At 31.7% G+C, this 26,900-nt stretch overlaps 1 protein-coding gene across 2 annotated transcripts in view; it reads right to left on the minus strand.

The window, feature by feature from the left end:
* Positions 1-26,900, minus strand: part of GABRA2 (gamma-aminobutyric acid type A receptor subunit alpha2) — a 134,645-nt gene that overhangs the window by 40,621 nt on the left and 67,124 nt on the right. For both annotated transcript variants that reach the window (XM_051964038.1, XM_051964037.1), the window contains exons 5-6: positions 7,145-7,365; positions 4,596-4,678 (exon numbers count right to left, since the gene is read on the minus strand). In XM_051964038.1, the coding sequence (XP_051819998.1) occupies positions 4,596-4,678; positions 7,145-7,365 (304 nt within the window). The remainder of the gene's footprint in view (positions 1-4,595; positions 4,679-7,144; positions 7,366-26,900) is intronic.

Consider the following 26,900-nt stretch of genomic DNA (forward strand, 5'->3'; position numbering starts at 1 on the left):
GTAAAACATTTTCAAAAAAGTCAAGTTGTGAAAGAAAACAATTCTCACTCTAATAAAAATTAAAACCCTCAAAAATTAAGTTAAAAAGAAAAAGATAGAGAGAGAGAAGAATACTTCAATCCATATTCAAATACAATCAGTTCTTTCTTTAAGTATGGATAGGGTTTTTCAACATAAATCCTTCAGAATAGTCATTAATGATTGTACTACTGAGAATAGCAAAGTAATTTATAGCTGGTTATCTCAGAAGACTGCTATTACTTTGTACACAGTATATTTTACTTTGCTTGAGTTCATGGAGGACTTTCCAGATGTTTTTTTTGTTGCTGTTGTTGTTTGTTTGTTTGTTTGTTTTTCAGAGATCATCAAGATAATCATTTCCCATCAAAACTTATTTTTATAACTTTGACTCAGTTCCCTATGTATTTGAGAACTGAGGATATTATCGAAGAAACTTGATATAAAAAATTAAAGTTATAGTATGTTGTTAAATAGCTGATTTGTCTTCTAACTAGCATAAATCATCAGAAAGTGTAAACCTAGAGATTTTTGTATTCTTTGTCTTTTTAAAATTTCTAACATAGAATTAATTGATATTTTCCCTTATATCAAAGACTTTCTTCATAATTTTTATAAATTGTGTGCAGAATGTTCAGATATGAACCAAAATGATCTGTACACATTTATTCAATAGTTCAGATTTTAATTTTGTCAATTTTGAAACAAACTGAACAATTAGGCTAAACTCCCTAAAGGAAAAACTAAGACGTGGAAAATAAAATTATAAAATTACATAGATCTAGAAAGTTAGAGATACAGTAATAAATCTTATCTCTTCTATTACAAGGTGATATAGATGCCAAACTAATTCTAGAATTGATATTGCTCTTAAATAGAAAGGAGAACAATAACTATAAAAATGAACAAAGCTATAAGAGAAAGCAAGTTATCTCCTGGCAGCATGGAAGAAGAAGGGTGGGAATAAAAATTCACATAGCACCTATTATATCCCAGATACTATGCTAAACACTTTATATATGCTATATCATGTTATCCTCACAACAATCTTGTGAGATATGTGCTATTATTATCCTGATTTCACATTGAGAAAATTGAGCAAATGAGAAGTGACTTGCCTGGGTTACAGAACTAGTTACTAACCCAGACTAGAAATTGGCAGATCAAGAGTAAATGAATAATAACAAGCTAACCCAAAACAGGCAAATGTCATCTAGTTTACTAAGATCTGCTGGTATAGCTCATTGGACAAACATACCCAGGCATTTCAAATCATCACATTATGAATATTCTACCATATTGTTAGTGATTTGTTTTAAAGAAATATTTGATTAGTTTCATTTAAAACACTTGAATAAGCTCTCTTTTGTTTTTATTTTTGTGTTCTGAATAATTTGTATTGTTTAAATGTTCAATTTTTAAAATGTCCCAATGGCTGTCTTTTTGTCCTGAATTACTCATTTACCTTAAATTTCTTATTTGATTTTAAATTTTCATTTCTCTCTTCAATGCAACTTATGTAATTCAAATGACTGCTTTCTATTTTGTATCTACTTTAATTTTTACTCTTCTGATGTCAACATATCATATTTTTCCTCAACATAATTATCAGGTATTCAATAGAGATTACAGATCTAAAGAAAACTTTTCAATAAAAAGAACCTTTTAGTTAATTAAAAATGTCTGTGTATGTGTGTGTGTATGAGACAGAGACAGAGAAACGAAGACAGAGAGAGAGACAGACACACAGACAGAGACAGACACAGATAAAGATTGTGGGGAAGGGGCAGTTAGATGGATCAGTGAATAGAATGCTGGGCCTAAAATCTGAAAGACTCATGTTCTAAATAGGGTAATAAAGAGACATACATGATTGAAACAACTGAACTACAATTCTGTGTGTGTGTGAGAGATGGGGAGAGAGAGAGAGAGAGAGAGAGAGAGAGAGAGAGAGAGAGAGAGAGAGAGAGAGAGAGAGAGAGAGAAGAAAGAGAAAGAGAGAGAGAGAGAGAGAGAGAGAGAGAGAGAGAGAGAGAGAAGGAAGAAGAGAAGGGGGGTGGAGAGGAGGAGAGGAAGGGAGACAGCCAGGCAAACAGATAGACAGATACATAAAGTCAGGAAGAGCAAACAGACAGATTGAAAGAGTAAGAGATAGAGACAGAGGTGGGAGGGTCAGGTCCCCTTTAGAAGAATAAAATGTAAGATGAATGATGATCAATTTCTTATTCTATAAAACCACAAAAAAAATGGATATTCTAAAGACATCTTGTCAAAGAAATCTTAAAGTGGCAAGCATAAACTTTCTACGGATATTAAGGTACTGACAGGCAATCTTTTATGATGGTAAATTGTAGAATAGTTGCCAAATTGCATAATTTCATCACAAAGGATTCTTTCCATGATGAAACCCCAGGTCCAGATCAAATACTGCCTCTTTTGGATGAAAAGGTATTAGTTCACATAGTGATCCCAATAATGTACTGCAGAGGCAAGAGGAACATCATCAGTGCCCAAAAGAACATAACATCCAGAAAAGTCTCCTCTGAAGTGTGAATCTGGAACTCTTCCAGACAATCTTTTAAATCAGGGAGAAGGTACTTAACATTTCCCCTGTGATTCAGATAGGATCATGCTGTGATATGACTCAGAGTATTCCAACAACTGCTAATTGGTCAGAGACCTGGAGTCTTGACATATTCACTGTGTATTCAGCAATGGTTATATCTGCAAAACAAGCTAAATAATTTCCCTTCAATTAATGACAAAATACCAAATGTCTTACACTTCATCATATAAGACAGTAACAAGGGAAGTATCATACAATATTTTAAAGCACTATTAGTATCAATTTTTCAAGTGCACAGACAATACTCAGAATTAGTAAGATCATTCCCTAATGTATGTACAATTTGCAATATAAGATAATTTTATATCAAAGAAGGGCCTATACAAAGGGAACTATATAAATATTTCGATGGAGGAAATAAAAAACATTGAGATAAAATCATAACATGTCTAAGTTTGATAGGATTTTAGAGATACTTATTAACTGAGAAAATAGGGATATTTACTAATCACTGTGTCTTGAACTGTATTAAACTTTGAGGATGCAAAGAAAAACATGGCAATCCCTACTCTCAAGGAAATCACAATCTAATGGGAAAAAAACCAACATAAAAATAAATTGAAGAAGAGAGGATATTATTTGGTGGGATGGAAGTGAGGGGATAATGAAATCTTATAGTGAGGGAGGGAAATAACTTCAGAAAATTCTGATGGATGTGGCTATCTTCAACAATGAGATGAACCAAATCAGTTCCAAAAGAGCAGTAATAAACTGAACCAGCTACACCCTGCAAAAAAACTCTGGAGATGACTATGAACCACTACATAGAATTCCAATCCCTCTATTTTTGTCTACCTGCATTTTTGATTTCCTTCACAGGCTAATAATATACTATCTCAAAGTCGGATTCTTTTTGTACAGCAAAATAACTGTTTGGACATGTATACATATATTGTATTTAACTTATACTTTAATATATTTAACATGCATTGGTCAACCTGCCATCTGGAGGAAGGGGTGGGGAGAAGGAGGGGGAAAGTTGGAATAAAAAGTTTTGTAATTGTCAATGCTGAAAAATTACCCATGCATATATCTTGTGAATAAAAAGCTATAATAAAAAAAATTAAAGAATAAAATAAAAAAAATTAACTTCAGAAAGTGAGAGTTGCAGAGTTAATTTCATCTTAAAGAATGATTAGTTTCTAGAGATCATGAAATTTATGTAAATGGCCAAGTGACAAATGATATCTATAAGTAGATTATAAGCCCCCTGAAGCTAGGTACTATTTCCATTTTTTTTTCTTTCTATCAAGATGGTTAGAACTTTGAGAGTGCTTAATGCATGCTTGTTATATTGATTAAATCTAAGATTATAGTATTTTAACATAAAAAATGTATTTATATGTAAACTAACACAAATCTTCTATTTGAAAGATAGGAAAAATGAAAACCAAAGTGTTAAAACTTGCACTAGATTATGTTTCCCAATTCCTTTTAGAATACTTTTTGCATTAGCTTCTTTCCCTGACACTTTGCTAAATTTCTTTGTACTACATAACTACATAATAGTTTGTTTTTTCCTTTAATTACTTCTAATGTTATCTCCCATGAGAGGGAATATGCTGCTAGAGATTTCTATTGGAAACTTTTCCTTGTGATCTTAATTGTTAAGGCTCTTCCCATATTTATCACACCCACGTGTATTTACACCTTTTATCACTTTGGTAGAATATAAGCTCCTTGGAAGGAGAGGTTTGTTTTAATTTTGACTTGCCTGCACATAGCACGCACTTAAATTTTTGTTGGATTGATCCATTTGAAAGCAATGAATCAGCAAACTGCAATAAATCCATAAAGTGTTCAATAAATGTTTGTGTTGATGGACTGATAATAGAAACATAACTAAGGATAGAATTGGATAACTTGTAGATAACTCTGCAAAGAAATGAATGCTGTTGAGTTATACACAGTCCTAATGAAGCAAAAGCTGTACTTTTGCCCATATACTTACAGCTGCCAAATTTCAGAGGACATGAATGAGCATCCATTGGAAAATCTTCCAGATGCATTGGACATTCAGCTTGCACTGTAAGCCTAAAAGTCAAAAGCCAGTCTTTGGTTAATCAGAAAAGCAAGATAAAGCATTTCCACTTCAGTTAATAAAATTTTCATCCATATAGACAATGAGATTATAATATTGTCTTAAGGTAATTAACAGGTAAATACATTGCTGATAGTTTCCTTTTCAATGATGTTTATGAAATCTTATCTTTTCACTCATTAAAAGCTTATTGACTCAAAGCCAGGAAGGCTGGAAAAATACATATAAATTGACAAAAAGATAATACAATTTCAAGTTGCTGAAAATAGTAGTTTGTGTGTGTGTGTGTGCATGACATGCCTATGTGTATTGGGAATTACCTATAGTAATGTCACAATTTATCTGTTTCAAAGAACAAAGAAATGTTGATTTTGTCAAGTATTTCTCATATAATTATGAATGATTTAAAAATTTAAAAGAACAAATCTCTTCATTTTTCTTTGTTACTAATGTTCATAAAAAAATAGAAAAAGGAAACACTTGGCCAGATTCCCCTAAAATATACAACAAAACTATGGGAATTAAATTTTAAAATAAACAGAAATCTTAAGTAGAGAAATAAATTTCAATTAGATTTTTGTATTTTTAATATAAGGTATAATATCAATTATAGAGCTGAGAAAGTTCTAATATAACAAAGCAATATAACACTTTTATTAATTAGAAAATTATCAAAGCTTTCATTTGACACTCTACTCAGGAGTCATTTATCCTAAATGAAAATGAAAGTGGAATATCTATCTCCCAGATTCAGGAAATTCATTAGAAGTCATGTAATCCAATCTCCTCATTCTATTAATTAAAAAAAAAATTAAAAAAATAAAATCCTACAATTAATTATTGACAGGAATGATATAACAGTGTAGTTATTTGCATTCAAAAGCCAGTGTAATTTTCAGTTCCACCATAGTTTCTCTCAACTCTGGAATAAAGATTATATTTAACTTCAATATTTTAATTAGCATACTCCTAAAATATGATGTTTCCAAAATTCTGAAATTTTATTTTCCTCTATTTAACTTAAACACTAAATTTAAGGCTCTTGTTTTAATCTTGAACTAACTCTGATCGAAGTGCAGCATCAATGCGAGCTCTTACCCTTGGATCAGGTCCTAGAAACAGGAAGCAAGATGAGACATTCATAGTGAATAACCATCTTCTCACTATTATACAATAGTAACTGGGCATGGTTAATTATAAAGAATTTAATCATCACACACAGAAGTCAAGAAAGGAATATATTTGTGCTTCTGAGATTCATTTTCCCATAACTAAAACCTTTTTGCATACAATCTGATGTATATTAACAGATTTATATTTACCTCTGCAAAATTGTATGTTCAACACTTAACATGTTCAACTACCCATATCTATAAAAATATTTTTTCTCATAGCTATTAATGTTTCCAAAAACAAATGAAATTCCCAGAAACTTTTTTCTTTGCTTCAACATCAGTTTTCTAGTGTTGACTTTGATTTTCTCCAAGTTAGCTAAAAGTAATACCTGTTACTTGCACAAAAAAAGAAAATCTATGAGAAATGTTACAGATATTTTGGGGGGTGGCAGGTTTAAAGTGTTCATCCCTGTTGGTGATTTCATTACATTTGAAAATTTTGATAACCAATTCATTCTTAAATTATATTTTATAGAATTCCCACTGAATGATATGAATGTGATTTTCTTCTACATTTAGTCATATATAAGATGATCTACACATTGATTTTGAGATCCTAATAAACTAGCAGCTATTGATCTGAGAGGTAAAACAGAAATCTACAATAGTTTATTACATGTAGTATGATAAAGAGAGTTCTCTTGAGGAAAATTGTTTATACTAATGAAATTCCTTCCTCATTATTCTCCCTCCCCACCACCAAAAATAAAAAATAAAAATAAAAAAAAACCTGATTCTAAAGAAAGATGAATACATCCATAAGTATAAAGTCACAGTATTTCTGCTTAAAGAGAAAGTAGGAAAAGTGTATAAAAAGTATATCATGAATGCTTTCATTCCAAATTCCATTTTAATAAAGCAAAATATTGTATTGTGTTAATTAAAAACTTAATCCAAAAGATAAGATTTGAGACGTGAAAACATTCAATAGCATGTCTAAAAGACTTTGATATTAGAATTGTTATTAGTAATACATAGCTTGGAATATCACAGCAATATTAATATTATAACTGCCATTTCAATTACTATTAACTTACCTTATGCTTCTTTCCTTCACTTATATCATGGGTTCCATTTTTTTAGCCTTATTTGTCCCTCACACTACATATTCTACCTTCTTAGCAACCATTGAACAAAATATGTTGATCATTCTTATTAGTCAATATGAATAACAATAAAAGAGATCTCATTTTAAAATAACTGACAGATTTTATTGATTGATAATCTGTCATGTCTATTTCTCAACAAATAAATGCAACAGAGATAAACAGAAGGGATTTCTACCTCATTGTGTACAGCAAAGTGCCATCATCTTGGATACGAAGAAGTTTGTTTGGCATCGTCATATTATGAGCCACAGACTTCTTTCCATTGTGAAAGAAAGTGTCTGGAGTCCAGATTTTGCTGGCCATTAGGTTATTCAGTCGGAGGATATTCATGGGACCTTTAAATTTCAATCTTTCATCTTTCCATTTTTGACGGAAGAAAACGTCTATTGTGTATTCCTGTAAAGAGGAAAAATAATTTTGAAGGAAAATAGATTCTCCCTCCTCATCCCTCTTCAAGATTAGAAAAACTCTATAAATAAATAAAATCAATGAAAATAGATACTAGAGAAGAAAATAAGGCAAATTTGCATGAAAATCCATGCCTGACTGACAGAAATTCAAGGTTTAACTTCCTTTGATAATTAAGGAATAAACATACCATTTCTGTTCATCATAGTGATGTATTTTAAGTAATATGACTATAATAGAAATAATTTTTCCTATTATATCACCTAGTATGGTGATTTTTTAAAAGAATGAATATCATGATGACTTTCTAAGAACTTGGGTGATGTAAGATCAGGCTATTTTTTTACATTTCTCACAAAATAAACATTGTCCATTTTCAAAGGAGCATTGGATATGTACTTATATATTTACCTCTATGGGTTCACAAGAAGAACAAAAATTATTGGTTTATTACTGGGTTCTTTCACTTGGATTCACAGAAATTATGATGAATAAAAATTCACCACAATCTCTAGAACAGAAGAGCCTGGAGAGCTTGTCTAAAGAAGCACAGGAATGAAAAGAGACTTGGCTGACTTCTTTTTGTCTTTCTTTCTTCTTCCCCCTGAGCTAGTCCTAATAAAGAGTGGGTAGCTGTTTATCCAGAAGCAAAAGACAAAAAGATCTAACTAATGAGGACACAGTCAGGTCCCCATGAATCATTACCTACTTCCTGGTGTCTATGTCACTCAGGGCAGATTATTTATTTGTATTCCTTTTTTTTTTTTTCTTGAAAGAAGAATTTTGACTAAATATGGTAACATTACCTTGATTGGAGGAAATACTTTTGAATTCATGGAAGTTTTTTGGTTTGGTTTTTTGTTTGGAAGACAGGGAGCTACATAACAGTGAGACACAGACAACTAAGACTTGGTCATTTAAAAATACAATTTAAAATATTGGTCTCTACTGATTGCCAGTATCTCTGAAATCACATTCCAATGCCATCTCTAAACCATATTTAAAACCATATTTAATTCTATGCTATCTATATATAGAAATCAATGAGAATTTTATCCCTAAATGGCAAAATTGAATTGGTCATCTTGGGGAATTGAATCTTTTGAAAGATATCCATAAAGAAGAGATAAAGTCATCACCACTCAGGAAGGATCAGTTTATGTTTGTTCTGTGATTCTTTTCAAGAATTTTTGCAATAAAAGGTATGAAATTTCAATTAGAATCAACATATCTGCAGGCTCTGATAAGGAAAAGCCCTTGAAGTAACTTTCTATAAGGAAAGAAATCAGTTTCAGATGGATGAATATAGGATGCCCAACTTGAAATTGTGAATAAAGCTGATCTGTTTCTATTTCATTGCCTTTGATAATGTACTGCAACATGCATTCTGAAAAATATTAAGATACACACCCGAGTTTAATCATTTAGAAATAGCACTTGCAGCAAAAATGGCCAAAGTTGCAGTTTTGATTATTTAACACCTTAGTCAAACATCAAAATAGGGCACTACTTAGCAAAAAAAAAAAAAGAAGAATAAGAAGAAGAAGAAGAAGAAAGAAAGAAAAAAGAAAAGAAAAGAAACTTAAAAAAAATTGTTCAAATCCTTAGGAGAATATAAAACTCTTATTATTTCTATTTAGTGGGAAAATCAGAATTGACATTTTATTTTGATAGGGAACTTTCAGAAGAGGAAACTGTCAATGGTGATGAAGATCAATATCTGCTTTCAAAGATAGAGGCCTACAGATCTATTTGAAGGAACTAAGATGATAAAAAAAAAAAAGAGTCATACAAGGTAAGTAGTGTTTTGATAGGTAACTTGAACCTAGGTCTTACTGACTCTATTTTTAAGGTCTCTTTATACTACCCAATGTATTCCTTAATATAGGTTTAATATATGTAGTTTAGGTACCTATTACTAATAGATATTAATAGGATTCATTAATGCTAATTGAATTATGATAATAAACAGCGTACATGGTTCAAGGTAATATATGCAGTTAGTTATCTTGGAGTCTGTACAGAAGCTCCTTCTTCTTGTGATTGCCTCATAACCAAAACTTTCACAAGCTGCTTTGTACCTAACACATCTGGCTCCATGTGCCTAGGCAAATTCCTTAACATCTTAATGTCTCAAATAAATCCCTAACAATATAGACACAGAAAAGTGGGTCACATTCAATTGACAATGGCTCTCCTTCTATAATGTTAACTTTTTAATAGCCAGATATCAAAAGGCATTATAAGGGAATCTTACAGACAAGTAAGTGAATTAATTCAGTAGTAATATGATTAGAGTACAAAATATTAAAATCATATTCACAAGTTTAGATGATAACCTTATCATATTCTTTCCTACCTAAAAGTGCCACACAAAAAAAGAAAAATCACTTATGTCCCTATTTGTTTTTTTTCAATAGTATTTTAATTTTTTTAATTATATATAAAGATAGTTTTCAACATTCTTTTTTTATATTTTATTTTATTTTATTTTAATAATAACTTTATATTGACAGAATCCATGCCAGGGTAATTTTTTTACAATATTATCCCTTGTACTCGCTTCTGTTCTGATTTTTCCCCTCCCTCCCTCCACCCCCTCCCCTAGATGGCAAGCAATCCTATATATCAACATTCATTTTTGTAAAATTTTGAGTTCTAATGGTTCCCTCTCCCTTTCCTCCATGCTCAACAAGACAGCGATCTGAAATAGTTTATACCTGTATAATCATTTAAAAATATTTAAACATTTGTCATGCTGTGAAAGAAAAAAGCAAAACAAAAAATGTGAAAATAGTATGCTTCAATCTTTATTCAGTCCCCATAATTCTCTCTTTGTTGTAGAGCTCTCGAATCTGTTGGAATTCTCTTGAATCACCACCCGGCTGAGACGAGCCAAGTCCATCACATTGATCATTACATAATCTTCTTGTTATTGTGTACAATGTTGTCCTGGTTCTGCTCATTTCACTCAGCATCAGTTTATGTTAAATCTTTCCAGTTTTTTTTTTCCTGAAATAAACCTCAGCATTTCTTATAGAATAATAATATTCCATTACCTTCATAATCTATAAATTATTCACCATTCCCTACTCAATTTCCAATTCCTTGCCACTACAAAAAGTGCTGTTACAAACTTCACTTGGGCACATGAGTCCTATTCCCTCTTTTATGATTTCTTTGGGATAGAGCTAGCAGTAATACTTCTAGAAAAAGGATATTAATGTTTTAGCTCTTTAAGTAGGTGTAACTCGAAATTGTTCTCTAGAGTGGCTGGATCAGTTCACAACTCCACTGATAAGAAATTAGTATCCCAGTTTTTCCATAACCCCTCCAACATTTATCATGATCTTTTCTTCTTGTTTTAGCCAATCTGAAAGGTGAAAGGTGAGCCAAATGAAAGGTTTACTTTGCATTTCTCTAAAAAATAATGATTTAGAGAATTTTTCATGACTATAAATGGCTATAATTTCTTCATATGAAAACTGTTTATTCATTTCCTTTATCATGTCTTCATTTGTTCTTTAAAAGTTTTATTTTAATAAGTGTAGAATAATCATAATATCATTTACACAAAAATGTATAAGTTCATTGTACCTTCTGAGTAATAAACAATTTTGCTAGGAGTTAAATAAATGAAAATAGCAACAAAGGAAACAATTTTTAAAATATACAATGGCTGTACAAATTCAAGAACTTAAAAAAATGAATGTGAGTTCCATTGCATTTCAGCTTAGTGAACATCATGTAACTAAATCATTTTTTTTTACTTGTAACTAAAGCAAGACAAATTTTGTTTAATTATTTTTTCCCCAAATAAGATGGGAGCATAAAATAAAGTAGAATTTTAGGGTTGAAAGGGATATTAAAGCACATGTAGTATAAGCTTCTCATTTTACTGAGACAGAAACCAAGGCCCAGCAAATTGAAGTAACTTGAATAAGGTGTAAGAAATAGAAGAAATAGAAGCCAATTGAAACTTTTCTCTGATGGTATTAATGATAAATGTTGTAGGGATGTGGAAAAACTGGACACTAATACATTATTGGTTGAGTTGTGAACTGATCTAGCCATTTTGGAGAGCAATTTGGAACTGTGCCTAAAGAGTTGTAAATACAAGTAAGGAAAGAAAAAAAAAAAAGTTCTAATTAGATCTATCTCAAAGTAGAATGGTCTCCATTGGAAGTCTCTCACAATGACTGAATATACACTTTAAATACTGTGGAGAATTTGTTTTCAAATATATGTTGGACTGTTAAAAGCTCATTTTCTCTTGAACTCTTTATGGTGTTATGGGAAAGTATGCCAGAACTGGAATGATGATAATGATAATATAGTATTTATATAAGTGTGACTATGTACTTGATTCAGGGATAAATGCTTTAAAATATTCTTTCATTTTTTCTTCACAACTCTAAGAGTCAGATACATAATTATCTCCATTTTATACATATGAGCAATTTTATAATTATTTTATTTTATTATTTATTTATATAATATGTGTTATATGTTATATAAATAATACATATACATTATCATATATTTTATAAGTGATTAGGTATTAATTATAAGCAAATAAGTAAATATATTTATTTATAACTGCTTTAATTATAATTATAATACTATAATTATCTCCACAGTTGAAGAAACTGATGTAAACTGTGGCTAAGCAGGCTGCCCAAAGTTACACACGTAATAAGTGTGTCAGATCACATTTGAACTCATATTCTTCATTTCAGGACTGGGCTGGGCTTTTCCCAAATGGAAGGCACTAAAGAAAGTGATAAGTGGGATAAGGAGGTTGGTCACAGGAAAAGACTATTCCAGAAAGATAAGACAGTTGAGTTACGGTGTCACAAACAAAAGCAGAGGAAAATGTTAGCTACTTCAAAATCTATCCAACCTACTCCTTAGGCCCTTTACAAAAAATCAGTTTTGGTACATAAATATCACATACTATTTTTCACATAAACAAAGTTTTATTTAGTGCATAGAGTATGAGACTTGGTATCAAGGAGATGTGAGTTGACATCTGAGACATAACAGTAATAATCATTATTATTGTTGTTGCTATTGTTGTTGTTGTTGTTGTTGTTATGTTGTTGTAGCTAGCAATTATATGATGCTTTAAGGCATGAAAAACTCATTACAAAATTTCATTTTATCCACATCAATTCTGTGAGTTTTATGCTGTTATGTTCTCCATTTTACAGACAAGGAAACTGAGGCAGGTTTACATAACTTCCCCAGAATTATATAGCTCAAGTGTCTAAACCTGGATTTGAATTGGGACTTGCTGAATCTAGGTACAAATACAGCAAGATATGTAAGTCACTTCAGTATCTGAGTCTCATGCAAGTCTGACATGTACTTACTTATAAAATTGCAATATCACTTAGAAAAAGGATTTATATCGCTTAGAAAAATGACAAATCCATGACTTCAAATACTTCTATAGAAGCTCACTAAATTCCTAGATTATGACTTCTGTTTCTTAACTAGTTTTAAGTCCCCACCCTCATATCTGATGAAATATTCAGATATCATGAGCAACATCTACTTATCACTTATGAAACATTAGGAAAGTTATCTAAAATCTTGGGGTTTGGGTTTCTTCCTCTGAAAAAGGAAGCAATAGGACTATATGCTTCCTGGGTTCCTTTCCAACTCTTGCTCTCTCAATCTTTTCCCATAATTGTTCAGTGAGTGCTATTTGATGATATTGATTTCCTATGGAAACAGCTACCAAATAATTCATTTATATTGATTGAAAAATGGCTCTTATTCATATTCTGACTTTAGGAAAGATACAACAATAAACATTAATTATATGAAATTTCAAAAAATTATAAAAATGGATCAATCTTTTTTTATCAAAGAACTTTAAAAGTTATAATTCATGATGATCATCTCTTAGTGGTTATAAATTCTGATTATTATATTGATCAAAAATGTTGCCGAATTTCCTTTTCTATTATAAATTCCAAGCAAAATAGATTTGAAAATACAATATCTGTTGTTGCAACTCTTTGTATTTAACCAAGAGGCTAAGAAGCATCTTTGCAAATACCAGTGTGTTTTTTCAGATAATGTCAGGCACTAAACACAGAAAACATTTCCCTATGTATGACTGTAAAAAGTTAGATCTAAGTTTGTTTGATATATGTGTATTCACATGTGTCACATACACATAATAAAGTTGGAAACTTTTGTACTTGCATATAAATATAGTTAAATCATAAATATACTATAATAGTTTTGTTTATACTATTTCAAAGGTGCTGATATAATAATATGATAAAGTCTTGACAACACAACAAAAGAAATAAAATTTGTACTTTGTATTGTCTTCTTTTTTCCTCCAGTGTAGCTGTGCACACTGGAGGAACAAGTTGAATGAAAAAAGAAATGTCTACTTTGATTATATTATAAGTTTGGATTAAAAGTCTACTAAGTTTCTCTGCTTCTCTGTCTCAGTGTGCCTGTCTTTCTCTCTCTGTCTCTGAATGTATCTCTGTCTCTCTTTTAAATAAAAATTCAGATAATAGGTAATATTTACATATCAACTTGTATATAGTATAAAGACCTATAGAGAATTCAACTATGGGCCTGAATGGGGTGCAGTTTATTGTTGACATCATAAAATACAAATAAAGGATAAGCAATGCATTGCCTGTGGTCTATTAGCATTCACAAAATGTAAAAGAATCGGCCCCTAGTATATTGAATAGGTTCCCTCTGAGAAAATTATGGGAGAATCTGGACAAAGCTTCACAGGTTAAGACTGCTTTGATGAATTACAAACTGTAATATTAGACTACCAACAATATTAAGATCATAGATTCCTCATTATTGTTCTGTAAGAAATGACCGGCAGAATGAATACATATAGGTTTGGAGAAACTTACATAAACTGATACTAAGTGAAATGAGCAGAAGCAGGAGATCATTATACACTTCAACAATACTATATGAGGATCAATTCTGATGGAAGTGGCTGTCTTCGGCAATGAGAGGATCCAATTCAATTCCAATTGATCGGTGATGAACAGAACCAGCTACATCCAGTGAAAGAACACTGGGAAATGAGGATGGAATGCTTGCATTTTGTTTTTCTTTCCAGGTAATTTTTACCTTTCTAAATCCAATTTTTCTTGTGCAACAAGAGAACTGTATAAATATGTACACATATATTATATTGAAGATATACTTTAACATGTTTAACATATATGAGACTGCCTGCCATCTAGGGGAAGGGGTGGAGGGAGGGAAGGGAAAAGTCGGAAAAGAAGTGATTGCAAGGGTCATTGTTGAAAAATTACCTATGCATATGTTCTGTCAATAAAAAGCTATAATAATAAAAAAGATCACAGATTCCTCAAAATATTATGATTAGTTTCATTCTTGATTTATTTAGCTTAGGTCCCTTGTTCCATATAATGAACTCAATTGTCAATGACATCACACTTGTGTGTTTCTTATTCACATATTTTAATAAGAAGGCAATCATTCGCATAGGCATATGTGTTTCATAACCCAGGGATTGATTAAGCTGTTAATCTGTTTTCTCCCATTCTTATAAAACCAACTAGCCCTTTTTCTGATTATAAATGCCCTTAACAATAAATTTTACCACAAATTTCCCAAAAAATAATTCACTAATAATACATCATATCCCAAATACCTAGAATATGTGTGTTTCTATTATACTTCAGGTTATTTGATATTTTGATTCTTGTGAGGACTCTGGTATTCCATGACTCTCAGTAATAAAATATGTAGTGTCAATGGGAGAATATTAGTGTAAAAGAGGTGAACTTCAGTAGAACTGGGCAGTTGGGGATCTTTAAAAGCACTATTCAATGTTCCCAATGTTGTCCGTTCTAGTTCCTATTCCAGATCTGTTCTATATTTATGCTATGATATGACATTATAATTTTCTACCTCATTCTTCTATTGTGTATAGTTATAGTTCTTTTGAGAACTGCTTTAAATACATGTTTTTCTTTGTACTCTGAAAACAAGATTTTATTCATAGTTGTTTTTCTTCATTAGTATGAGAAACAAGATAAACCATGCTTTTGTAATAATAATAATAGTGATAATCACTTGAAGAAAATGGTACATCTTTCTAGATTATACTTCTTTTAATGTTTCCTAATATATTTCAGAATCCTGTAAATACACTTAAATTCAGTTTATTTTAGACATAAATTAAATTTCTAAATATTCTATGTAGAGATTCAGTTCGATTGAATACATTTTCAACTGCAAACAAGAACTAGTTGATGTGCTGACAATGATGGAGACCTGCTGAGGAAAATAAACCTCAAATGATGTAAAATGTTTCCTAAAAACAAAATGTGACTTTTTACAAATATTTTAATGAGTATTATTTTAATGATGCCATGTAGTCATGAATTATTCATCATCCTGGGGGTTTTAGTGGACCACAAGCTCAATATATTTCAATTATGTTATCAAAGTCAAAAAAGCTAATAAAATCTCAGGTTTCATTAAAGGGGATATAGTATCTAAGATGAAGGATTTGATAATATGACTATATCTTAGCCTGGTCAAATCAAAAGTTGAATATCTTATGTACTTCTGATTACCTTATTTACCCAATTGACACCTGCTCTTGACCCTTACTGTTCTGGTTAGTAAACTGTGTCACCACACAAAACCAACTGTGTCAAGGATTGGTTTTGTCCATACTTCTCTTTATTTCCAAGGCATCTTTTCACCAGCATACTTGGCTCCGTGTGTGTGTGTGTGTGTGTGTGTGTGTGTGTGTGTGTGTATGTACCTGCCAATCTGCTTCCTTGTTGAAAATCTTCTCTTGCCATAACATCAAATACTTCATCTTACCCCATCAGAACAAAATCTGCTTAATAACAAAGCTTATGCTTTTGTATGTTTGTCTCCTACACTCAACATAGTGTTTGGCCCACTGTAAGCATTTAATAAATAATTCTTCTTCATTTATTCATTGATTCATTCAAAACCTGGAAAGTAAAAACCAAGTATAATCTAAAATGGGAAAAGGCTTCAAGCTTATGCAACATAAGAAATTATTGAAAAAATAAGGAAATTTACCCTAGAGAAAAGAAAATGTAAGCTGGAGGGAAGTTATATATTATAGCTATATTGAACTTTTTGAAAAACTTTCTAATGAAAGAAAAGTAAGACCTATTCACCTTCACCCTAAAAGATGAAAGTTTTAGATACAATGATTTGGCTTGATATAAAGAAAAACTCCCTAATAATTAGAAGAAGAAAAAAAAAAAAACTAAAGGAATTACATGTCTTCAATGGTATTGGGCTCACCAGACTATGCCTTCAGATCACTTCTACTTTAGTGGAACACTAAAGGTCACCAGTATTGTGTTAAGCATTGTTCTGGTCTCTGAGGTCTTTTACAAAGCTGTAAATATGCCTTAGAATTATTTTCCTTGAAACAATTTTTGTAGGTAACTTGTTTGTCAATGTTTTCAGCAGGAAACGTGTAAGTAGTGATTGTTTCACAAAGGCTGTAAACTGAAAGACAAGAACATTGGATGTTGTTTTTAAAAGCACAGTTAATTGTGTCCTGCCATCCTGGTGAAAAGACAGCTATGGGCCATGTGCTAAGAAAGAAAAATATAGTTTATTTCCCTTAATTTTATTTTAGTATAAAAAGTGCATATTTCTAAACTTCTCTCATCAAAATTTTAGTAGGAATTAAGTAGTAATATGATAATAGAGTGGAACTATTTATAAATGTAGAGGGATAAGTCTTACAACTTCCCTATAAATTCACCCCTTTACTTACAGAGCAAGGCTTTGTTCTTCTAGAAAATCATATTCCATTGTCTTGATTTGGTACAAAAGTAATCTTGATTCTCAACAGTTATATGTCAACCAAATACAATCTCTGTAAGTTTCTACAAGATTCTAGCATAGGTCCCAAGACAAAACTTATGTCTCTATAACAGGACCAAGGAAATCAAATTCAAAGGAGCTCACAAACAGAAGTGATGATTGGGGCATTGAGAGCAGGTTGCTGATCTTTGATAATAATGATGATTCATATCAACAGTGGTAAAGTAAGTGGGAAATGGTTAAACTGCCCTCATTTGGTGGAAATTTCTCCATCAATTATATCACTGTCCTGGAAGTATTTAAATAAATAGCTAAATTATGAGAGACATGATGAATAGCTCTAGTGTTTATATAAATCCATGTACATGCAAAACATTCAACAATATCTTGATATCACTGCAGTTAATGCTACTAGCTCTACTCTCTGATGGAGATGCAACTGAGGGGAATCTTTATGGATATAGTGGCTTAAAAGAATACACCGAGAATACATATCAATAGAAAAAGAGATGTCTGAGTATGTAGTGAAAAATAGAAAGGAGTGAAAGCAGATAGCCTATTAGGTAAGCCATCAATAATTTATCAGAAAACTTGGGCAAGAATCATTACAAGATGAGAACCTGCTGGAAAAAGGAGGCTATTTATTTATGAATGAGAAGCTGTACCAATGAAGTCACACCCCCATTAAAGAAGATAGATAGATGCAGATAAAGATACATTGTAACTAGAATATATGAATATTCCAATGTATTACACTATACTAACTATATATACATATACATACACACACACATTCAAGTCATCTCTCAAAGTTATAGATAATTCAGGATTTTAAGCTGCATATGAATTGATGATATTCAGTGAGTGGAGGAATTTTCTTACATGCACATGAAAGCAATATAGAGACAAAACTTTAACCAACTAATAGGCAATACATGTACTCTTATTCTCTCACTCCATAGTGCCTAAAATAAAGTCAGTGATTAATAAATGCTTACTGATAGATAGGGACAATGAATCCTACTTCCAATGTTACTTGGCTACTTAAATGAGTACGACAAGCAACTTCCAGAATCCAGGTTAAAATGTTCCACATTGGGAATTAGAGATTCCTTCCTGTACTTTCATTACTGGGAGTCAAATAAATAATCCAATATTCTGGCTGCCCTTAGATTAGGGGTGTTGCTCTGTAGCATCCTAAATATGATGACTGATAGTTATACTTAATTTAAGTGAAAAATGTAAACACATACATATGTATATACATGAGTAATGATATATATGCATACACATATAATGTATATTATGTGTAACTGTCAAGCATAAATATAATTAAAGCAAATAAATTGTTTCTTACTTTAGGAATAGACACTCCAAATATAGAAAAAAAGAAGAAAGCATTTTAAATTGTTTAAATGCACATACCCACTACAAACTTTGTCATCTTGTCAGCATAGCACATTCCAAAGTTTAATTACCTTCTTACTCATGAATTTTTAAATGTTGAAATAAAGATTTTAACTTAATTGCAGACATTGTAATTAGAATCTTTAATTATAATTTAGTCCTGCAAGTTTCCTTGGACAATTAGAATGGCTAATGATTTTGAGATAACAATGTAAATGTGTGTGTGTGTGTGTGTGTGTGTGTGTGTGTGTGTGTGTGTGTGTGTTTCATTGTTCCTAATTGTCTTTGCTGTGCTACTTTTTTTCTCTTAGGCTAATGTCATTATGAATGTTCATCACTAACCTGCACAGGAATATTTGGTAGTGTAGGTCATGATTCTAACTGTATATTCTGCATAAAATGAGAGTACAAGGGTGAATCTGATATAAGCAGAATTTGCTTTGTTCTGCACTTTATTGTAATGATAATTCTTTGTTCTGCAAAATTGCATTTTAGTGACATTAGTACAGCATCTCATATAGTCATTGACCCAGAGCTAGAAAGGACTATAGAGAGTATCTATCTAACCTCTGTATTTTACTGATAAGGAAACATTTTCCTTTTGAAAGCTCAGCACAATGTGTTGGAAATATCTGTGGCCTGGACTTTGAGGACATGAGCTAAATCTTGACTGTGCCATATGTCAGCTGTTTTGTCTTGGCCAAGTTCTTTCACATTTCTTGAGCTGTCTTTTCTTTTGTCAAGTGGGGAGTTGAAGAAGACAATCTCTATGATCCTCTGTGTCTCTAAAAATTGATAGATTTAAACGAATACCCCTTAAATATTCTCACACTTCAAAAAATCGCCTTTTATTTATATACCAAAAACAATTTTAATTTTTCTTTGTAGTGATTTTACAAAATCTTTAACCTTTTCCTTATTTTCCTATTTCATTTCATTGTCATTAATTGTCTGGTTGTTCAAGATGCACAATCATTCACATGGACTGTTATTTTGACCATATTTATCTCTTCCTAAAAGTACTAAAGTATCTTTTCCCCTAGTATCCATTGTCCCATAGTAATATCATGATCATTATAACATTCTGCTCACTTCAGAACTTGCAATATTTTCTCTTCCCCTCAATAATTGCTTATATCTTATCAACTTTTAGACAACCTTCCACCATTCACTGAGATCCCTCCTCAAAAAAACATGGAAGAAAACTTATGGATTCCAGACAGGCTCATTGTCCCCAAACATTTTGACAGACAAAATGACAAGAATATTAAAAGTAAAAAGGACAGGATGAAAAGGAGGAAATGACATAAAGCCAAGACAAAAATTTTATGTATGAATATATTAAATTAAATACAAACTATTTAGTTAACCAGAATTGTGATTTCCATTCCCATGTAAACTGCCTGTCTTCACTCAGTTCCTTAGTTAACAAATACACATTTTACTTTGGACAACTATTTTTCACACACACCACTGAGCTCCAGTACAGAACTGGAAGAATACGATGATTGAGTAAAAAGCCATTGCTATGATAGGAAATAAGGACCTGCATATTTTTTGAATGTGGAGTAGCAACTTATAAATGAAGCAATAATTTCCCTTCTTCTGAAAGAAATAACATATGATAATAATTAATACATACCAATACAGTCTTGGTTTCTAAAAAATGTCTTTGTACCCTTCCGTGTTCCATTTTGATTAGGGTACAGATTTGTGATATCCTCTGTATTCTATTCCCTATTGTGGCCATTAAGAAGTCAAATCTGCCCTGCCTCTTAATATTCTAAGGATATTTGAATATAAGAAAATAGAATTCAGTCCTCTGGTGGATTTTCCTCATACTTCCCTTTAATTTCTTGGAATGGATTTCTCTATCAACAGAAATTCAGACTACAATTCCTATTTAATTTGAGTAGGTCAATAAGGTAATTCATATTCATTCTTCCATTACAGAAAAGCTGCTTTGCCAATAAATATTCAACTCACAACAAGATGCAAATTCTTTTATAAGTTTCAAAGCTTCTCCTTCAATACAACTCTCTGTGTAATTTGCTATTGAAGATCCATAGTTTTTATTCATATCAGTTGTTAATGATCAGTTCATAAAGTAAATTGACATCCAAACTTGAAATGACTTGTGTTTATTCAAAGTCTAAGAAAGTACCAGATATCTCTTCTTCATTTGATAAAAATTCATTTTTTCTCACCATTAATTTTCTAGGGTTACTAGGGTTACAATGCACCGGATGTTTCACCTTACCTATGGTCTTATCACAAACCACACTCATTTTGGCATCAGTCATCTTAATTGTAATTATAAGTGATTTGAGAAGCTCTCAAAAAAAAAAAAAAACTAAACTACTTTCAATATTTCATAAGTTTCTTGAAATTCTCAGGAGCAGTTATTTCAATATGATTTTTCCCCATTTTGTCCTATTATTTAATTAAGCTCCTGAATAAGGGACATTCTTATAACATTTTATCAATTTGTCCAATAACTGTTTCCTTGGATTTGTAAAATAGCTAGACTTTGATGCTTTTTATTTAGTCTTTGCCATGAGTTTTATATAGTCAACCTTAAATCCTATACATTTTAATATCATTCAATTCAATAAATATACATTACATACCAATTATAATCAAGATCTTTCTAGGCAAAAGACATGCAAAGTAAAAAATAAATTAGTCTCTATCTTTCAAGTGTTTATGTTGTAATTGAGCAATACAATATATATTCATGTAAGTAAAAAGAATGTATATGTAAAACCATTTCAAGAGGGACAATATGTTAATAAATGACTATGGATATCAAGCAAATTCTGGTATCAGAGGGGGCAAATAATTGGTATTTCCCAGGAATCCTGAGATTCTATAATACAGATGAAGTAATTGTACAGACACTAAAAAAGGTTTTGAGTCCTAACCTTGCCTCTGACATTTACTGGCTATGTGATGATGGGCAAGTCAGTCTCTCAGTCTCATTAGAGGGATCCGAGTTTTAGTCTCGCTTCAGATACTTATTAGCTATGTGATGATGGGCAAGTAAGTCAGCCTCTCAATGTTACTATCCTCAGGTTACAAAGGAAGATAATAGTATTCACCTCAAAAGGTTGTTGTGAAGTTCAAATAATATAATACATATAAAATATTTTGCAAACTTTCAATTATTATATAAATGCTAGTTTTATTGTTATTGTAGAACTCAACATTTTTGTTGCTTGCCTTTTTATAAGGTCACATAGGCAAGAGATAGAATTTTCTCCACTAGGAACAGCTAGTAGGCTACTTCGGTTTAAATAGAAAATACATGGAGGTGAATAATTCGAATTAAGATTACCCTAGTAGTTGAGTTAGATTGTGAAATGATTTACATTGGATGCTAATGATCAAATATACAACATGCTTATTTGTATTTGTACATACAATGCTATAAAATCATGACTTGATTTTTGTTCTTTTGTTGATTTTTCTAGATTTAAGAAAATAATTGGGAGGAGGGGGAGGCAGAGCCAAGGTGTCAAACAGTGAAGTCTCTATCTCACCTCCTCTGAGCTTCCCTCAAATCAACAGCAGACTAAGCCTCTGAGTTTTTCCTGGAGTGACAGAACCCAAAAATATTTGGGGTGCAACAAATTACCAAAAGAAGATACTTTGGAGTAACTTCTGAAATGGTCTGTTTCAATAGGACACGGGGAGAGGCTCAAGTCCACTGGGGTGAGTAGCCAGGATGGGGTGCCAGAGCTTGTAGCATTCACACACTGGGAAATCTACTGTGAGACTCTTAGGCTACTCTATCCTGGTTACAAACCAATGGATCAGCAAATTATTTGTAAAACACCCAAAACAAATACAAAAGGCAATTTATTAACCTCTGAACCTCAGAATTCTAGACCTGGCCAAGCCTATTTAGCACCGGAAGTCAGTCAGCAACACTAGCCCCAGGACAAAATAAAGTGACTGTTACCCTTTTGGCTTAAGAGCAGAACTCAAACCTTTTAAAAAATGAGTAAAAAAAGCAAAAAAGAACTCTTACCATAGACAGCTTTAATGGAGAAAGAGGAAAATAGACCTCAAACCCTGAGGTTGCTAAAGGCAAATCAGCTCCAGAGGAAGCACCAAAGAATGATATGAGTTGGTCCCTATTTCACAAGTCTCTCTTGGAAGAATTCAAAAAGGATCATAAAAGATAGTTAGAAGAAAAATGAAGAAAGGGAATGAGATCTTTGCAAGAAGGTATGGAAAAAGAAAAACAGAAAGTATCTGAAGAAAACTGCTTAAAAATAGATTTGATAAAATGGAAAAAGCATATAACTCCTTTCAAAATAGCTATGAAAAAGAAATTAATTCGCTGAAAAACAGGATTTAAGAAATGGAAAAAAATGCAACAATCAAAACACCTCAATTGGGCAAATGCAAAAGGAAATTTAAAAAAGCTAACTGAAGCAAATAATTTATTACAAAGTGATGAGGAGAAATGTTAATAATGCTACAGAGAGACTGTTAAGAGTTGCATATGAAGCACACAATTGATATAACAAGATTGGTATTCAGTAGGGGGTGGGGGGGTAAGGAGGAGTATTAGAAGTAGATAAATAGGCTTGGGAATAATCTGCAAAGAGATGATAATCACAATCATGGAAGTTGGTGAGCTCACCAAGGAATAAAGTATAATTGAATCTTGAGAAGAGGGCCAAGGACAGAGCCTAAGAGTGTGACTTAGTGGGAAAGAAATTAATTATCATCCAATAAAGAATACTGAGGAGAATTAAAATAGAAAAGAGTTACCAGAACTGATGGAGGAAAGTGATGAAAGAACCATTAAAAAGATATAATAGTGGATGTAAAAAAAAAAAAATGAAGTGGAAAAAAAATGATTACTGAGTAAATACCAGGATATTTACAATTTGGGATCATTAGTGAGCTTGAAAAAACAAAACAGTGTCAAACAGGTTAGTTGCAAGTGATTAAGAAAGGAATGGATGAAAGTTAAAGAAATATAGACAATGAATTAACTCCTTTAAAAGAGTTTGACTGTGAAAGGAAGAGAGAAGCTTCATATAACATGAACACTAGACAGTTATGGTGAGAAGGAAGAATTCCAGGGTACTTAATCATTGGTCTTACTCGATTGTCTTAAGATCATAATAGGCTCATACCTGCATAATGAGCTCTGAGGGAAAAGAACATACAGTTCACAACTATTGAGTTTGTTGTATAATTAATAGACCAGGTCATTTATGGAGACAATGATGTATTTCAATGTTGCTTGGTGAAAAGGAAGGTATTAGAGTGGAGAGGAAGACCATAACATAGATATTGAACTCTTTAAACAAGAAACAATAATGTCCTGGAGATGAGTTAACCATTACATCAAGAATTTAAAGTAGGTATTTAAGATAGTCTTAGTTAGTCTTAAAGGAATACAAGTGATGGTGAAAAAAAAAAAAAAAGACAATCAGAAAGTGAAAATAGTGAGTATTCCACTTCTTCTGAATGATAGAAAGTAAGTTCAGAACTTGAAAGCTTGTCTAGAATCCTCTGAAGAGAACTAGATAAAAGTGGGTTTCAGTGAAATAATATGGAAGGAGTATTAAGAAATTCCCCTACTTCCAAAAACATTCTGATGGTTTGTGCACATCCTGAAATGTTTCAAATACCCTGTTACACAATAGCTAAATGTATCTCCATTTGCTCTGCAGTCTGGAAAATGTCCCTAGTCTACTGAATGAACTATTCAGTAGCCTGAGGAAAGAGGTAAATAAATTCCTTGGTCCAAAGGGTAAGATACACTGAACACATAATCTAATATTACCGAAGTTATTTGAAGCTTGGATTTTTCATCCAAGACCATTTGCCCAAACTCTTTCCTTAAATCAATAGTTGAGATGATTTTAGCAATCCCTTACTGTCCTAACAATGTGCCAAATCTGACATGGGATACATATTAAATTAGATTATTAAATTTAAATTTCTACATTCCTTTCTGGTTCTAATTTTATTGTCCGTTTTGGAATGAGAAGAGATAGCATCTAGGGATTTGTGGTGGGTATTGAACCCTTAGGCTTATCATTTAGTCCACTTCTTTTTTAATACCATCTAACACCTTCAAATAGACTCTCTAATCTTATTGAATTATTGTCTCTTGTATCTTCAGTATGGAACACACTAAAATAATCCTGCTAAGAAGTATATTTGTTTACTCCCTTAGTACAGAAATAATTCATCTCTCTATAATGGAAAAACAATTAGATCACTTTTATTTGTCTGTGCAAAATTTCCCCAAGTTATAAGTAGTCTCTCTCTTTCTCTTTAGATCTTGTTTACCAAGTAGAGGATACTGTAATAACTCCAAAACTAATTCTTAGAGCTTTTTTTCTAACTCTATCCTCTGATGTCTATGGTGGTTTCTTGCCTTCTTATCTTATCCTATCATCAATTATACTTTACCAAAACTCAAACTTGAATTATTACCACTATTTGCTCTTATTCATATGATGCTGAACTGTTGGAGAAAATTCATGAAACGATGTTGATTGGGACAGATTTATGTTACATAACTTTACCTGAGTCATTGTGCCAAACCAATGCTTTTACAATTCTGTAGTTTATTCATCCCACTGACTATAGAGGCTTTTCCAAACCTTTTCATACTTCCTAAAACTTCCTGTGGCATACCTCATTCATTTCACTTGTTCTCGCTACCTCAAGTATTTCCTCACTCAAGTTCTTCCTTCAGTGAGATGACAAAATGACCTTTTTCTTAGTTTTCTTAGTTCCTATTTTGTCCAAAATAGATTGTTTACCTTTTAAAGCCTTTTACCACTTAGCTCTTTTTTACCTTTCAAATCTTCTGAAACTTTACTCCCCATCATGAATTCTATAATTCAATTATACTGACTTTCTTGCTTTTCCTCAAATCTCACTTGATACCTTTTCATAAGCTGTCCCTATGTCTGCGAGTCAATCTTTTCTCATCCCCTCCTCCTGGACTCCCTAATTTCCTTAAGACCTAGCTCCAATCCAGCTTTCTAAAAGAAGGCTTTATTATCTTCAACACAATGCTATTTTGCCTTCCCTCTGAGATAAATCTCATTTTAACCTGCATATATCTTGAATAGTTGCTTACAACTGATCTCTTCAGTTAGAATATAATCTCCTAGAGGGCAGGTACTTTTTTTTTTTTTTTTTTTTTACTTTTTTCATATTTCTAGTTCTTAGGATAGTTCCTGGAGCAGCTCATTTAATAAATTCTTATGGACTTGACTTGTTTTAATATTTCAGGTTACTTGATTTAATGTGTTTTTTGTAATGAACATTAATCTAAGTATGTTAATTCCCTCTGTGCATAACAAGAGAACATGTGATATACTGAAAGATTATCTTATACTGGATAAGATCTGTTTTTAAGTTTTGTCCTTGAATTATACTATCTATATGATTATGGACAAGTTATTTACAATTTTAAAGACCATAAATAATTCTTTGATGCAAAAGATAGGAGATTTTTATTTTACAACTATGGAGTGAGTTTGCATAATGGGTATTCTGTAGACCAATGAAATCTTGACTCCATATTTTTTAAATAGTATCAAAACTTAATAATTTAATTTTGTTTAAACATCATGTCTTCTATTACTCATAAGTTCTTATCAAGAAACTGTAAAATTTGATAGCTGTCATCACTGGAAACGCCCAAGTCCATCAACTTTGGAGTTTGTGTGTATCATAGGAAGCAGGTTTGATATTCTTTGCCCCAATCCAATTCCACAAGAATTTAGATATCTATCATGCCTTGGCTACTGTCTTATATACTAGGGAAAATAATAAATAAAAAAAGAAAATTTTTTAAAATGAAAAATGGAAATGGAAAAAATATAATAATTGAAAAAAAGAAAAAAAATGAGAAAATAAATAAATAAAATAAAGACAATATACAAAAGGAGGCAGGAAGCAGGAGATGGGACCTTCAAAGGATACCTGATTTGGGAGCATCTTGATGCTTAAGAGTTGAAACTTGCCAGAGCAGCAGATGCAAAGTGGAATATATCCTCTCCCAAACCTTACCTCTCAGTCCTTGATTTCACACAACTTGTTAATATTACAGGCACAGTCTATCCTTGAGAAATTTATAACATGTATATTAATTAAAATAAGTATGGCTATTACTGTAGTAAAAAGTTACGAGAAGGTCAAATACAGTTGTTGAAATTTTTTGTTGTTTCGAACTAAGGCTAAATTTTTTAAACTAAGAT

This window comes from Antechinus flavipes, chromosome 6 (assembly GCF_016432865.1).
Source record: "Antechinus flavipes isolate AdamAnt ecotype Samford, QLD, Australia chromosome 6, AdamAnt_v2, whole genome shotgun sequence".
Lineage (NCBI taxonomy): Eukaryota > Metazoa > Chordata > Mammalia > Dasyuromorphia > Dasyuridae > Antechinus > Antechinus flavipes.